Raw genomic sequence first — 15,297 nt, 5'->3', positions numbered from 1 at the left:
ATATATAAAATTGCCTCCACTTTAATTCCTAACTTGAAGATATGCTATAAACAATTGGCTTTGAAGTGACACTTCAACAAATTATTGAAGCCGCTTAATTAGCATTAACTCACGAAGAAAACCCATAGTATAATGGGGTTTGGTCTAAGAGTTTGGTAGTGATTGACTAAAATCATTTTCACTTTTTTTTAATATCTAAGTTCTTTTTATTTTTAATTTGTAAAAAAATACTTGTTATTTGAGGGAATGATTCTTGTGCCATACATGAGAAAAAATTATTAAATTAAGAGAACCATAAAGACAAAAAAATATAATATATGATTTCAAAATTGCTCTTTATTTTAATTATTGTGATTAAAATAGGGGGAAAAAACAAAGGTGACTTGCCTAATGCAAGTTTGGGCCCTAAATTTTGTCTCTTCAATAGCATAATGCCTTCACCAAATTGTGCATTATTTTTTGTTGTCTAATTCCAGTTATTATTATTATTATTATTATTATTATTATTATCTGCTTAAGCGAATCCCTCTTCCTTTTTTTCATTCTTTAATAAATAAAAATGACTTACTATATATCGATCTTTAGAATCAACATTATTTTATGTTGTTGTTTTATGACTTGTTTGAATGCGTGGGATGAATTTGAATATCCTTCACCTAATTCTTCAAAATACTCAAGGAGGTGGAAGGCAATTTCTTGAAATAAAACAAATAATTTCTTCCTAATTTGGTAGAAAAAAAACAATTTGACTAAAGTTGGGACCCTTTTGTCACATAGCAACTAAGACAGGGGCTCTACCACTAAAATCATAAAAGATATTATTGTTTTGTCACAAAGCCTATAGTCCTCCTAATCAATAGTTTCAAAAGTTGGTGTTTTTGCCTAAATCCCACCTACTTAAACAAAGTTTATTGCATTTTAATAAAAAAAAGTTAGAACCAATTCCAAATTCTTGCAATTTTCTAAAAAAAATTCAATGGTATCTTTACCAAATAAAGAATAATTTTATTGGTTTGTGGGGTTTGCACTTTGCACCATGCATGTCGTGCCACAATATGTGACACATAAAAATATAAGTTAGATAAAAAAAAAGATAGGAATAATTTTTTCTAAAAAAAAGAAGTTATTTAATGAAATCTTTGCAAAAAGAATCTAGTAATAGTGGCTTAGTGAAGTTTTGCATCCATGTTTTTTCTTGATATGTTAAATATAATTTGTATGATTATAAATCATCTAATAAGCGATAAAATGAGAAGTATACATTTATATTACTTATAAATATTAAAATATGTTTGTCATCAAAAGTATTTTTTTAAAAGCATTTTTTGAAGAAGAAAACATTTTTCAAAATAGACTAATTTTAGAAGTTTGGCAAACATACTATTAGTAAACTTTTAAATATATATACATATATAAACATTTGTATATTATCATGGTAAGCACAATTTTTATTCCAACATAATACCTATTAATTGTCTTACAAGTTACAACTCACAATGTTGCAATAGTTCATTCAACCTCTATTAAAAATATAAAAACCTATTAAGAAACATGAATTGAGGAAGGAAGCTAAGGTTGATTCTTTGATTCCAAAACAACAACATGATTTTAGACCAAATCTTGATTAAAAATGATAAGAAATGATTAAACATTGTGATTAAAAAAACAAGATAGTTTGGATAGTCAGTTATTAGTTGACTTTTTATTAATTGACTTTGACAAAAGTTTGTGTTGTGTATTTTTTACTACCTTATAGTCTTGGTTTGTGGTTAATTAGTTCAAATGAATTTGTATTGGAATCTTGATTTTAGAAACTTTTATTTTTCCCCAAAAGAGTTGGTTGAATATTTTGACAACTTAAAAGAACAATGCTTAATTTTCATAAAAGGATGCATGTGATGTGTTTGTTTACATTTATCAAAAAGTCACAATCATCAATGAAATCAAATATTTAGGGTTAGTCAAATTCTTAAACTGACTTTTATTTTCTGTATGCTACTCCATATGTCTCGTAATATTTGTCATGTTTTATTTTTCAAGAGATAAATTAACTTTAGCTAACATTTAGATATTTTTCATCATATTAATACGAGAGAATTGTAACTTGTAATTTTTTTAGTATTTATTATAATTTTAAAATATTAAATTAATCTAATTCAATTTAGCTTTAAAGATAAGTCAAATCAACTCTTAAGAAGTGAAACCTGAACTAATATAAGACAGAGAGTAGTTGAATTTGAGTTTCCCCTGTCGTACATCCACCCCATCTCGTTTTTCTTTAATATCTCATACGCATGTGAAAGGAAGTTAGAATTTTAACTTGACGTTAACAAATTAAATCTTTATAAATCTACCACACATTATATTCATTATGCTTTTAGCTAGTATGATGAGATTTTTTTAGAATTTCTACTTGTATATTCATGTTATGTTTCATGTAAAAAGTAATTAATTCGGTTAAATTCCTTAGTTTGTTAGCTATATTTGCTATTATTTTACTTTCAATGAGCTTATAGAAGTGTGAAAATGCTAAAGAAAATGGAAAAGGAAATTTTGACTCATTTAAAATACTCTCTTTTCTGATTAGCCAAAAAATAAAAAGATTAAGACCTTTTCCTGTTTGAGAATTATTTAATTATTTTATTTTATCTATAATAATGACATATGCTTTAATTTGAATAACTTGGTACGTTTAAAATTACAAAATTTTGGTTATAATTTTAATAAAATATATTAAAAAAATCGTATCCAAACAAATATTATGGTATAAAATACATAATGATTATGTGGTATAGCTTTGACATGCCATATATACAGATAATCATGAGTTAGAATGCATATTGTGAAATTATATGAGAACATAAAAAATTCAATATCCTTTTTTAAAGGAGACAATCAATAAAAAAATTAGAGTTTCAATAGTTGTAATCCAATTTTGTGTATTGTGTGGGACCCTTTTACCCTACTTTAGGGGTGGAGGTGGGGGGTAGTAGCTAACTATATATGAATTGTACAAATTAGAACATAAACAAAACTTTAATTTGGAATTAGCCAGTGAACATTGGAAGATTTAAGTAAGTCCCTTCATTTCTCTCTTCATCATTTTCTTCTTAGAATCTTATAATTGATTTTCTTTAATCACACTGATTTTTAATCATGTTGTTTTTGTGGACTTCTCTTTACAAGTAAATATAATTGATCATACGCTGATAACAGTCGTGGTGAGATTGATAGGATCCCCATACTTAATTTGTAAGTCACAAGTCTCGAGTTTAATCTTTGAGTTTGATTTTTTTTTGTTTAAAAAAGCGTTTTCCTTTTTAAATGTGTCTTACGCCATGTAAATCCCGATGAGTCGTGAGAAACCAAAATATATATATAATTCTAAGACTTTCCATCTTTAGTTTCATTTTTTGTTGTTGTTGTTGTTTATCTTTTCAATTTTGCTTTTAGAAACAACTTAAACATAAGGCTAAGGTCTTTTTGTGTATATATTACCCTTCTCAAACCCCACGGGATTAGATTATACTGAATATGTTGTTGTTGTTTATTTTTCATTTGCTTATTGATATTGATTTATTTTTATGATTATGCAAGTTTCCAGCTTGTTTATTTCTTCTTATATGAAGACAACTATTTTTAATTCTAGTTGACCTATAGCTTTGTTTTCTTCAATGCATGCCAAAAGATATTTGCTTTATTTCCAAACTATGACCTTTCAAGAAAGTTTTATATTTCACTTAATTTTTTCTGAATTTAAAGATATAATTTTTATTTGTCCATGAATTTACAAATTGTATTGTGTTAATCTCTTAAATGCTTTAGGTAAATCTCTTTTGTCATTGTTGTTATTTTATACTATCATTCTGGTATCTGATTGAGACCTTTTAGCCATTACAACAAACTATTTAATAGTAGCCACCTTGTGTTTTATAAAGGACTTTTTCTTGACTTTTTGTATCTTATTCTTCAAGTTTTACGACTATCTGTTACTTCGATTGCTTTGTTTATCGTTATTTTCCTTTTAGAAGGCCTTCGTGAAGTCCTACCCTCTCTAGACCCTACTTGTGAGATTACACTGGATATGTTGTTATTGTTGTTTGGCTGACTTCTTGTTTACTCTTTCAATCTTGAGATATTTCTTCATTTTCTTGATTTGGGGTTATCAAAATCTCCTATTTTATTCATCCTGTTGAAATATAATAAAGTCTTTATCTGATCCTCCAAAGATAATGATTTTTATTGCAGAAAAGGTTATCTTTTTTGCTTTCATAAGGTTCAATTTCAGATAGAGTTCTACAAAACAATCAACATATTATTAGTGTATTGGTTATGTGTATTTCATTTTCAATATTCACTAAATGTTAATTTGTTTATGAAGGTCACTCTCCTCCAAAATGGTCATTTAAGCCTTTTGTTCTTTTTTGGCATGTGAGGTAATGAATGATTAGTACTTTGCATCTTTTCTGAAAATACAACAGAAATCATGTTTGTTTTGGTCATATCTAAAGTTTCTTTATTGGTGTTTTTGAATGCTATAATCTTGCAGTTTTCGGACGTTGATATATGCAAAAAGGAGGAAGGGGGTGTTTTCTGGTGTTTGTGAACTTATTAGTCTTGAGATATGGGTGGATGTGTCTCAAGTCCGTCTAAGAAGATTAAGTTAAAAGCAAAGTACATTCCCAAGACTCGTAGGTTTCGAAGAAAGGCACCATCTTCTGTTTCTGTTGCACCCATAGAGCAACTTACTGATGCAGGAGAGTATGCAAGAGACATTGATGTTTGTGAGTTTGTCACAGTAGACTACGAGAGCAGGGCGTCAAGTCCTGCATTTCATCATTCCCTAAACTATCATCAAGTTGATGTAACCGGTATGGATACTTCTAATATAGTAGCCCTTTAATTTGGTTATAGGAGTTAGATGCCAAGGAAAGTTTAGTATTTTAAATGGTTTTAGAAGTGTGTATTTTTTGTTTTGCAGGATTAAGCCAAGAGGAAGCATGGTTTGATACTTTCAGTGTCCTTGACTCGGATTCAGACGAAGACTTCACTAGTGTTCTTGGAGGTAATCGAAAAATCCTTATCCAAATTCCAACAGTAATTAACCAAAAGAAGCTATTTTTGAGTTTTCTTTGTAATTTTGCTTCTAGAAATTTGCCCTTCACTAGTCGTTGCTGCTGGGAGCGCATTAGATCATCAAAGCCAAATTGAAAGCAACTCACGGTTTTATGATACTATCAACAACAATGATATACCATGTGTAAGTGACACTAGCATTGTGAAGCTCAAAATGAAAAGTTTTGCTTCATGTCTTTGGTAAGGCTTCCGAGTCAATCATTCGTTGATTCTCAATGCTTGATTCAGGTAGATGGAAATTTTACTAAGAGGAGAAATGTAGTGGAGGATCCAAGTTTGACATCTCAACGAAGGAAGTTATCAGTTGTAACACTTGCTGATAGTAAGATACTGCATGATGGAGACATTGTGCTTCTATCTTGAACTGAAAATGCTATAGAATACTTTCATAATCTAAACGACTTTATAAAAATGCAGGTCATTCAAGAAGATTTTTGTATCATCCAAGAGCAGGATGTCTTATTCCACATTCCAGTGATGTGAAATCTACTCAAGGATGTTGGAGTCCGGTTTCTCCTTCCATATTTAAGCTTCGAGGCATGAATTACTTCAGGCATGTTACTATGGTTACGTTAATATTCGCCTTATCTACATTGTGTACAATAAGATTTGCAAATAAGACTTTATGTTTCTCAAATGCAGGGATAAAAGGAAACTTCCTGCCGCGAATTGTTGCCCTTATGTACCTATTGGTGTTGATTTATTTGTTTGTCCGCGGAAGATATCTCACATAGCACGGTATCTTGAACTTCCCTTTGTAGAGCCACATGAAAAAGTTCCATCATTGCTTGTCGTCAATATACAGGTCCATAAATAAGACTTGGACATTTTCTTGACAGTGTGATACATTTATTCTGTTAGTTGTGATTATGAACTTAAGGCTCCATTGTTGATTTTGTTGTCGCAGCTGCCTAGTTACCCTACTTCGATGTTCCTTGGGGAAAACGATGGAGAGGGAATGAGCCTTGTACTATATTTCAAAGTATCAGAAAATTTTGAAAGAGAGGTTTCTCCACAATTTCAAGACAGTATAAAGGTAATAGACCTGTTCTTTCTGTTTTCATTTTCTTGAATACTACTTTCTGTCATCTGTATTACATGAATTGATCCGTTTCTACTTGTTCTTATCGCAGAGATTTGTGAAGGATGAAATGGAAACTGTAAAGGGTTTTGCAAAGGAATCAACAGTTCCTTTCAGAGAAAGACTCAAAGTTATGGTTGGTTTAGCCAATCCTGAAGACCTTCATTTAAATCCCGCGGAGAAAAAGCTTTTACATGCATATAATGAAAAACCAGTGCTTTCGCGTCCTCAACACGCGTTCTATGAGGTAATGTGTTCTTAATTCTGAAATCAGTCCTTCTTTGAGATCTCATAGCTGATTTGATCTTTAATACTCCCTCCGTTCTCAAAATACTTGTCATGTTTCACTTTTCCGGTGTTAAACTACACATTTTAAAAGAATTGATTTTCGAGAATCAAATCATGACAACTAATATGGAACGAAGGGAGTATACTTTTGATAAAATTTTCATCTTTTTGAATCTCACAGATGATATATTTGAAACATCTTTTTGAATCTCACAGATGATTCTTGTGCAGGGAGACAGCTACTTCGAAATAGACTTGGATGTTCATCGTTTCAGTTACATCTCCAGGAAAGGATTTGATGCATTCCGAGAACGGTTGAAACATGGAATTCTTGATCTTGGATTGACAATTCAGGTATAGTTATCAGAAATTCAGGTGGAGAAAAAAGGGAACTGTTGATAGTCAGGGAGTGAAACTCGTGAAAAAGTGATAATTCACATGTGTTTTTACCATTAGCTAAAAAAAAGGACATAAGTTTTACCTTGATTTTGTTCTTGATCTGAGATATATTTGGATTATAATGCAGGCACAGAAGCAAGAGGAGCTGCCAGAGAGAGTTTTGTGCTGTGTTCAATTGAACAAAATTGATTTTGTGAATTGTGGCCAGATACCTCAACTTATTATTCCTATTGATAATAATAATTGAGAGAGCTAGGCCAATAGTTGTAAATATTTTTGCAACAATAAAAAAAGACTAAATTCTGAAATGTAACAATTACATCAATTTTTATTTGTATCAAGATTGACAAAATGTCAAAATAGTTTAGAACTTTTTCAATGAAATATGACAAAAAGTGGAAGTTGAATTTTCTCCAAGGTATAATAATAAGGTCACATCAACTTTAAAGGAAAGTCCCCTCTTGGTTATCTCAAATGATCCTCAATAGAAATAACATTTATTGGCCACTTTTCGATCCCATCTATGAAAAGTAATCACGTGTTATGAAGTTAATTCATCAGTTATAAGTCCTTTCAAAACTACTACGTGACCTTAGAAACAACTAGTTAAAATCTAGATAAAAAAATTGATAAAAAGAAAACAAAAAGGCACACATACTAACACTTTACCAACTCATTTAGACTAGAAGCAGATTCAATTTCAACCCTACTAAATAAAATATTAAGAATCATAAATTCATAACAGAAAGAAGATTTGTCCAAAAACTTAATGCAACATCATTCAGATTCAGATGAAAGGCCTAATTATAAAACGATTACAAGATAAAAGACCAAAACATGTGGGAATATAAAAACATTTACAGAAAGAATGCATATAGAAATACCATAGCTAACAACTCTATGCCCCTTTTGAGAACATTTACAAACAATTTTATATTCAAACCACTCCTTCCTGACCCATTATTTCGTGTCAACGCAACTTCTGTACCATTTTCGTTTCATGATTGTTGGGAGAGACCATCATCAACATTGCAAACGCGAGAACTAGAACCATTCAGTAATAAATTACAGCCATCTACTGGCTGCCATGTTGATTACCTTGCTGGAATGAAGATTTGATAAATCATGTACTTTGTTCTTCTTTGAAGCGTAGAAGCGCTATAGGTTGTTGTTCATTTCTCTGAAAGTCCGCTCTTCGCATTGCAGCTGGTTTATCAACTACAGGGTTGTGTGGCCTCAATTGTGACATAGAATTATTGGCAGTATTGTGGCTACTATTCCTGGCTGCAGGCACATCATGATTATGTTTACCTTCATATGTTGTTATGACTGCTTTAGGGTCACTTGCAGCCCGTTCAACATGCTTTCTTACATTACATCCCTGGCTAGTACATTTGTAATAGCTTCTGCGGAAAATAACAAGGCGTGTAAAAATCATGGCAAGCAAAATAACAAGGCAGCTGACTATGCACTTGTTGAGTTATATGGACACTGATTAGCTAATTCGATACTGGCATACAGAGGCAAAGGGATACCGCAGCACTTCATTTGAAACATAGAATTCTAAATGAATGCTGCAGAAATGAAGGTCGCAGCAACCAAGATATATGACACCAGTGGTTAAATGCAATGAAAGTCAAAAGTTCCCAAGGTTATTGTAAAAACATACTCTCGTAACATAAATAGGAAGGCGAATGTAAACACGAAGGCTCTACAACTAAAATTTATATTGAAGGTTCACTTTATCAACAAAATTGATGGAATTGGACCTAAAAAGCCATTTAGGTTCGAGATTGATTAGGTATCAGTATAAACATAAAAGATAAAAGAATAAAGTTAAGTATAAAATCGACCAAATTGGACAAATGATAGGTCAAGGTCATGTTGTTCATTGGGAATTGAAGGGTCGAGAACGAGCAGATATCGAACGATTAATTTTGATTTCTTGTTATCATGGAATTCATCAAATTCCCCTCTTCAAACAAGCTGAACACACCAAATGGACAGGGGATTCCATATCACAGAGTTGTTCATTGACAATAAGGAAGTAAAATAAGACGGACATTTTACCTTGGATAAGGGTTTCCTTTAACAACCTTCTGACCATACTTTCGCCACCTATAACCATCGTCCAATAGATCAACTTCACTAGTTGTTTGAACAATGATCCTAGGTTCTGCAACAGTCCGGTGAGAACAAGCTGCCTCTGTACTTTGTACTTCTACAGCCCTGCAATGTACAGATATGTTAAAAGAAGAATCTCTGTAAAAATAGACACGGAAGCCAAAACAATCACTAAAATAGTGCTAAGAATGAAGGGAATTAGGGAAGTACCTCCGCTTTGATTCCCGTTCATCAATGTCCCTTCCGTCCACTCTAGTCTCTGCATTACCCACTTCCTCACTGTCACTTGAGCCAGAGGTCTGATCATTTACTTGGCTGGATTCTTGATCCTTCATTCTTAACGAGTAGGAAGGTTCGCCCTCCTTGGGTTTGTTAAAATTTCCTGTCAGACCCTCTGAGCTGAGCTCATAGGGCCCCTGCAGATTATAGTTCCCATTTGGATTTCCACATTCTTTTGAACGCTTACTAGCTTGAGGTGGCTGATGGTTGTGTTGGCCCTTGTATATAATCTCAGTCACCTGGCCATCTAGGGAGCGCTCAACCTTCTTCTTGACTGGACAATTTGGATTTGTACACTTGTAATAGCTACGAGGATATTCACTTCCCTTGACCTGCTTCTGCCCATACTTCCGCCAGTTGTAGCCATCATCAGCAGGTTTGTCAACAGCGAAGGAAGCAGGTTCTGACCTCTGATCAGATAGGGAAACATCTGATGACTCTTTCACGATGTTAGGATCCAAAGTGGGAGGTATCTGTCGGTTTGCTGCTGCATTTGATGGTAAGGACTGGAACTGTGACATTGATGGTGCAGCTGCCGTTGCAGAAGATGGATAGTTAGGCTGAATGTGCATTTGAGACTGAACCTGGGATGCCTGAGATGTAAGTTGAGCAAGCACTTGCTGATGTGACATTCCAAAAGGACCCTGTCAAATGAAGATACATAACTAACTTTGGACAAGCAAATTCAAATTAAACTAATAACAATATCATTTCACATGTAGCAGAAACTAATTAATAGAGCGTTCTGCTCATAGTTTAGTTGCTAGTGTAGTGTCAAGGATAGCGGAGAGGAAAACAACTACTGTACATGTTAATCTATCTGGAGAAACATGTTTTTCCCAATTAGTCCAGTAGTCAAGTCTCAAAATATCCTTAGAAGATTCAGAGTAGCAACAACATGTTTTATCTCAAACCTCCAAGGGCTGTTTCGTAAGTTATCAAATATCACCTATACTTCAATCATATTGCCGCTATTACTCAAGGAAGAAGCAAAATGGCAAGCTTCAGTAATTGTTAATTAGCATGACGTAGTTCTCCTTTGAAAGATAATTCTCTCTAGTAGATTACATAGGGAATTCCGTTAAAACACTTCTAAACCTTGACACAGACATCAGAACAGGTCTTGACAATGGCATACGTCAAAGTATTGGCAATCCATTCACCTATGCAACAAGTAATAGAAATAAATGAAGAATAGTGACATCCCAAGTACAATTTTCATTACACAGGAATTGTCTTTGCCATGGACATAAGCTTCCAATTTGCAACAAGAAGAATTGTCTTGAATGTCAACCTCCTCCTTTCGTCTGAACTACTGGAAACAGAAACTTTCTTCCCGTGTAACTTTATTCCAACAAATTAACAGCACAATGCCATACATCTGTTTCTATGTACATAGCTCCAGCCATCTTGAGCTGGTATTCAAGTGGACAGCTTAATGAATCAAAGAAGGTTAGTACAGTGTTCCTGAGACTTCGATTTTTTCTTTTTTTTGCTTCCTTCAAGAAATGCTATAATTTCAACTATAGCCCTCGATCTTTTTTTTTTTTCTATTTGATAAGCAGTCATAGAGGAGATGAGCAAGGATCTGTACATATAGAGACTTTAACTTGTCCCCGGGAAAGGGCAGATAGAGACAAGTGGAAGTGGCGTCAATCCCTGTCTTTGAAACATAAAGTGACCTGATTCGATTGCAAAGAGAAGAGTTCATTTTTATTGACTACTTTGGGTCTATATGTGACTGTGGCACTGATTTTCTAAGGTAGAATAAGATTAGACTAGTCTCCCTAAACTCATTCTAGAATGATTCATTGATGGAATTAGGCCTAGGTGTATGAAAACTTGTCGTGGTTCCCCTTCTTTCCTACACTGAAATGGTTGGAGAGAGAAAAGGTTCTTTCATTTTTAGGACCACCTGGGAATAGATACAGTGGAGGTGGGGTGGGCATGTAACTCGGATGATTAAAGCACGAGGTAGAATAAACAAAAGAAAGAGCCTGGACGAGGATATGCTTCAATTAAATGAACTGAAAACGAAGATCATTACTCTGATATTTCGTACTACTAACTAGAATAATGTCTCTCAAGTGAGTCAGATACCTTAGTCAAGGAACATCAAAATGCACACTCCAGATATAAAGGAAATGCACTTTTGGCAGTAAAGTTCAAAGCTTTTAGGAAATAATTCCTTTTCCCAGATCCAGTATGCCACTACAGTGCCTTAAAAATCATTGCCACTTACAGTAGATTCTTCCGGGGAAAATAAGGCACACACCCGTCATGACAGTTGCTATGCTAACAAACTATTAAAATCAACCATTAATGCTAAAACAACTTAATTAGTATCTACATAAAGATTCAGCAATTAAAGCCAAAAAAATAGTTACTAATTATGGTAACAATTATTGGATTCTATTCCATCTTGGCTACTTAACATGTTTTGTTTTCCTTTCTTTTGAGCCCGTCAATCGGAAACAACCTCTCTATCCCAAAATACCTCAAAACTAATCTAACACTTGCAAACCCAAAAATCGATTCTTTAATGATATCGTTGTTCAGGTCAACTCGTGCGAACCTCACATAAATCTACCAAGCATCCATAGATTGACATATTGTCACAAAACACTAAAATTATGAATCCAAATTCAAAAACTGTATTGTGTTCATGCTATAAACCTTAGAGGTTGAATCAATAATCTACAAATCGGAAAATAAAGTTATGAACTTTAATCAAGTACCTGCCCAGGTGAGAAGAACCCATCAAACAAACTAGTTGGACTCAATCCAGGCGGCACAGTAAACGTAGTCGGTGACTGAGTTATCGCCGCCGTAGATGGTTGCGGAAGTGGCGGGAAACCCGGTCTACCACCGGTAAAACCCGCCGGAGGTGTCATTGCACCGGCGAGAAGCTGTGAAAATGAACGACACTCAGAATCTGGATCGTTATCGGAGAAGAAACTGGATACAAGGGTCATCGGACCCGGGCTAATACCGCTTGACCCGCCTGAAAATAGACTCTCAATAGAACTTCTCGGCGGTAAAGTAATAGTTGGACGGAGTAATTGACCTCTTGACGTTGAAGAAGATGATGATCCTTCATTTTCGGCCATAATTTCTGGGTATTTTTTTTTTCTTCTTATACAAATATGTAGAAAATTAATTTAGCATTTCTTCCTTGTAATTCTCTGTAAATTATCAAAAAAAAAAAAAAACTTGATTTTTGTTGTAGTATTGTTGGAAAAAGTGGGTGTTTGTGTACAGATTTGATGATTGGAGTTTACTCTTCAATTTGGAGAAAAAGAAAATTAAACAGAAAGGTGTGTGTATAGGATAGGATCTGAACAAACTTTTAGTAGAAACTAGAAAGTCCACGCTTGCTTATACGAAAATGGAGGCTTTGCAGTTTTGCTCATTTTCACCTTTTTCTTTTTTTCTTTTTGTTAGTTAAATAAACAATCATATAAGACATAAGTATATTTTTTCTTTTGTCTTGATATAGAATACACTATACAAGTTCAACACATACAAAATATAGTAATATATAAATAGATATTTAACTTTGAATTTGGTTAATGAGTAAGTACTTTAATTTAGAAGTTTACATTTAAATTTTTAAAATTGATTTCAATTGATAAGTAAATACTTTAATTTCATCTCGTAGATACCTTTGCGCTAATATGACACATAAATTTAAAAGGTGTGTAGATCATCAATTTGTAAGTTGGAATATTCATGTGATACAATAGAGATAAGTTGAGATGTCTAGATATGCATACTCAAAATTGGACTATGTACTTGTCAATCGAGACCAAATTTAAATGTTTGTTTGGATATTATTACTGAAAATAAGTAGTACATTATTTATTTTTCATCTGATCTTTCACTCGATTTTGAGGCTAACTATATTCAAAGTATGTGTTTTCAAACTGTATGTACATTGTATTGATCAACTGTATAGGAGATTAGTTGTCCGTAAAGTATATGTGAACTGCATATTATATGTATAACAATCTCCGACTAATCGGTATCTATTTTTCGACAGCCAATTTAAACGTTGACAAACTCCAATTGAGGTTAGGTGGACAATAACAACTACAACTTTTAGATACATATGTAAGTATAAGAATATGACGATGACGTCACATATCGCGTTTGAGACAACATAGATAAAATGGAAGTTTGCCTTTGGAGTATTGTATGATAAGAAGGTAGCACCTAAACAGAAGATGCATGTTGTAAGAGATGAGAATGTTGAGATGGATGTATGGGCATACTGGAAGTGACAAGATTCGAAATGAGGTTATTCGGGAGAGATGGGAGTGATCTATGTTACCGACAAGATGAGAGAAGCAAAACTGAGATGATTTTGAACATAGGAAAAGAGTAAAATATGGGATATTTGTTAGTATTTTAAAATATTAAATGTGGCGTGAAATTAGTTGTAGTCCCCGACGACTTAAGAGTTGCCGTGGAGCATAAGGGAATCTACAATCACACAACAACAAACACAGTCTGGCTACTAGTCCCCACGTTTTAGACTCTAATTTCTAAATTTGTTGTCACATTTTATTTATATATAAATAAATAAATTGCTTCATGAATTTTACACCACACAATTAAACTCAATTATTTTCTTGAAAAGGAATTTAACATCAAATTGTCATTCTAGTCTTTGTTTATGAATTTGAAATAGAATTGAAGGAGGCATTTATTAGGATATAGCTTTAATTCATTGATGACATGATCTTAAATACAAATATTTAGGTAAAAGTCTTTATTTTGTTTTCTATTGTTACTTATCGTAGCTATATTTATTATTCAACATTTACATCGAATCAATAAACATAGTATATGAAAATGACACTTTTGACCCAAAAGTAACAATATGGGCATGTAAGATCAAAGTATTGACAATAAAGACATATTTAAATCAAGTTATTAACAAAAGATATTTTTGTTCAATTTCACATAGTTCAACAACAATTTTGACCCTTTTCTATTTTACTTATCATTTTTAAAAAAAATCACTAAATTATTTTATTTATTCATCAACCTCAAATTAATATATTTTTTACCACATGTTCCTCTATGTTTATTAAGTAAAAGCAAAAACAAAAATTAATAATAATAATATCTTAATTTTTTTTTAAATAATCGTATTACGTTGGACTAGTTATTTATTACAAGTACAATAATTAAAATGGATCGTCCAAAGGAAGTACTATGCATAACTTTAGAGAAATATTATTATTAATAGTATATATAAGCAAAACAAAAAGTATATATAAGACAAAACAGAAATCCAAATAAACATTAGTATAATTTTTGCCAAAATTACCAATTCATAGGATGAAGAGATTGTCGGTGAAGTGCAGGCACTCATTTTAGTATATTCAATTTTAATGTTGTTATTAATATTTTGTCTATATCTAAAATAAAAATAAAAATAAGTAAAACATATGACATACTATTATACTATATTTTATAAGTATTTAACGATGATAAATATTTATTTTTTTGGTGAAGAATTATTTTTTAAATATAAATGACGTTATCGTCAAGTTGTTGGCAAAAGGAAATGAAATCTTGGAAACATGCCATAAGAAGTTAAATTTTGATTACCATCTTATAAATTCGACCCAACTCAATAATTTTAAATAAAATTTTATATTCATATTAAAAATTTACTTTTTTTCTATATATTAAAATAATTTATACGAATACAATAACTTGTATTTTTTTTAAAATTAAAATTTTAGAACGTCTTAATATGCTAATAGGACAAATCTTTGTATTTAATCATACAAATAAGTTTAGAAAAACATGGGACTGTGTGATTATCTGGAGACTTTCAAGGAAAATAGATTTATCAGTTATTTTTTTCAAAAACAAAAATTATACAAAAGTGTGTTTTTCTTTTGTCTCTTATCAAATACTTTTTTCTATAATTTTCTTTACTCCAAATAATGGCTAAATTTCCTTAAATAAAT

At 32.2% G+C, this 15,297-nt stretch overlaps 2 protein-coding genes across 3 annotated transcripts; one reads left to right on the top strand and one right to left on the bottom strand.

Annotated features, from left to right (window-relative positions):
• The first annotated feature begins 3,043 nt into the window (after positions 1-3,043).
• On the top strand, positions 3,044-7,572 carry LOC102581532 (uncharacterized). Of its 2 annotated transcripts, none has more exons than XM_015309337.1 (12): positions 3,044-3,074; positions 4,382-4,436; positions 4,550-4,871; positions 4,982-5,065; positions 5,151-5,260; positions 5,365-5,458; positions 5,554-5,689; positions 5,779-5,941; positions 6,044-6,172; positions 6,270-6,464; positions 6,737-6,859; positions 7,032-7,572. In XM_015309337.1, exons 3-12 carry the CDS (start codon positions 4,625-4,627, stop codon positions 7,149-7,151), a joined length of 1,401 nt encoding a protein of 466 aa, XP_015164823.1. In that variant the 5' UTR covers positions 3,044-3,074; positions 4,382-4,436; positions 4,550-4,624; the 3' UTR covers positions 7,152-7,572. The 2 variants fall into 2 exon arrangements, with proteins under 2 accessions (XP_015164823.1, XP_015164822.1); XM_015309336.1 differs by having other exon boundaries at positions 6,722-6,859.
• Positions 7,573-8,027: 455 nt separating this feature from the next.
• Positions 8,028-12,330, bottom strand: LOC102581195 (probable WRKY transcription factor 4). The gene is given in 4 exon segments (NM_001318555.1): positions 8,028-8,310; positions 8,975-9,133; positions 9,239-9,951; positions 12,046-12,330. Coding segments are annotated over 4 exon segments (1,440 nt in total).
• Positions 12,331-15,297: the final 2,967 nt, after the last annotated feature.

Source organism: Solanum tuberosum, unplaced genomic scaffold, assembly GCF_000226075.1.
Source record: "Solanum tuberosum cultivar DM 1-3 516 R44 unplaced genomic scaffold, SolTub_3.0 scf00103, whole genome shotgun sequence".
Taxonomy (NCBI): domain Eukaryota; kingdom Viridiplantae; phylum Streptophyta; class Magnoliopsida; order Solanales; family Solanaceae; genus Solanum; species Solanum tuberosum.
The sequence above is the reverse complement of the archived record's forward strand: the minus strand, read 5'-3'. Positions and strand labels throughout refer to the sequence as shown.

Bases quoted from the DNA above. Each gene is read 5' to 3' on its own strand.
- LOC102581532 (XM_015309336.1), top strand. From the start codon at position 4,625: ATGGGTGGATGTGTCTCAAGTCCGTCTAAGAAGATTAAGTTAAAAGCA. The intron at 5,942-6,043 runs GTCCATAAATAA...TTGTTGTCGCAG, and splicing joins TGCTTGTCGTCAATATACAG to CTGCCTAGTTACCCTACTTC. The intron at 6,173-6,269 runs GTAATAGACCTG...TTCTTATCGCAG, and splicing joins AATTTCAAGACAGTATAAAG to AGATTTGTGAAGGATGAAAT.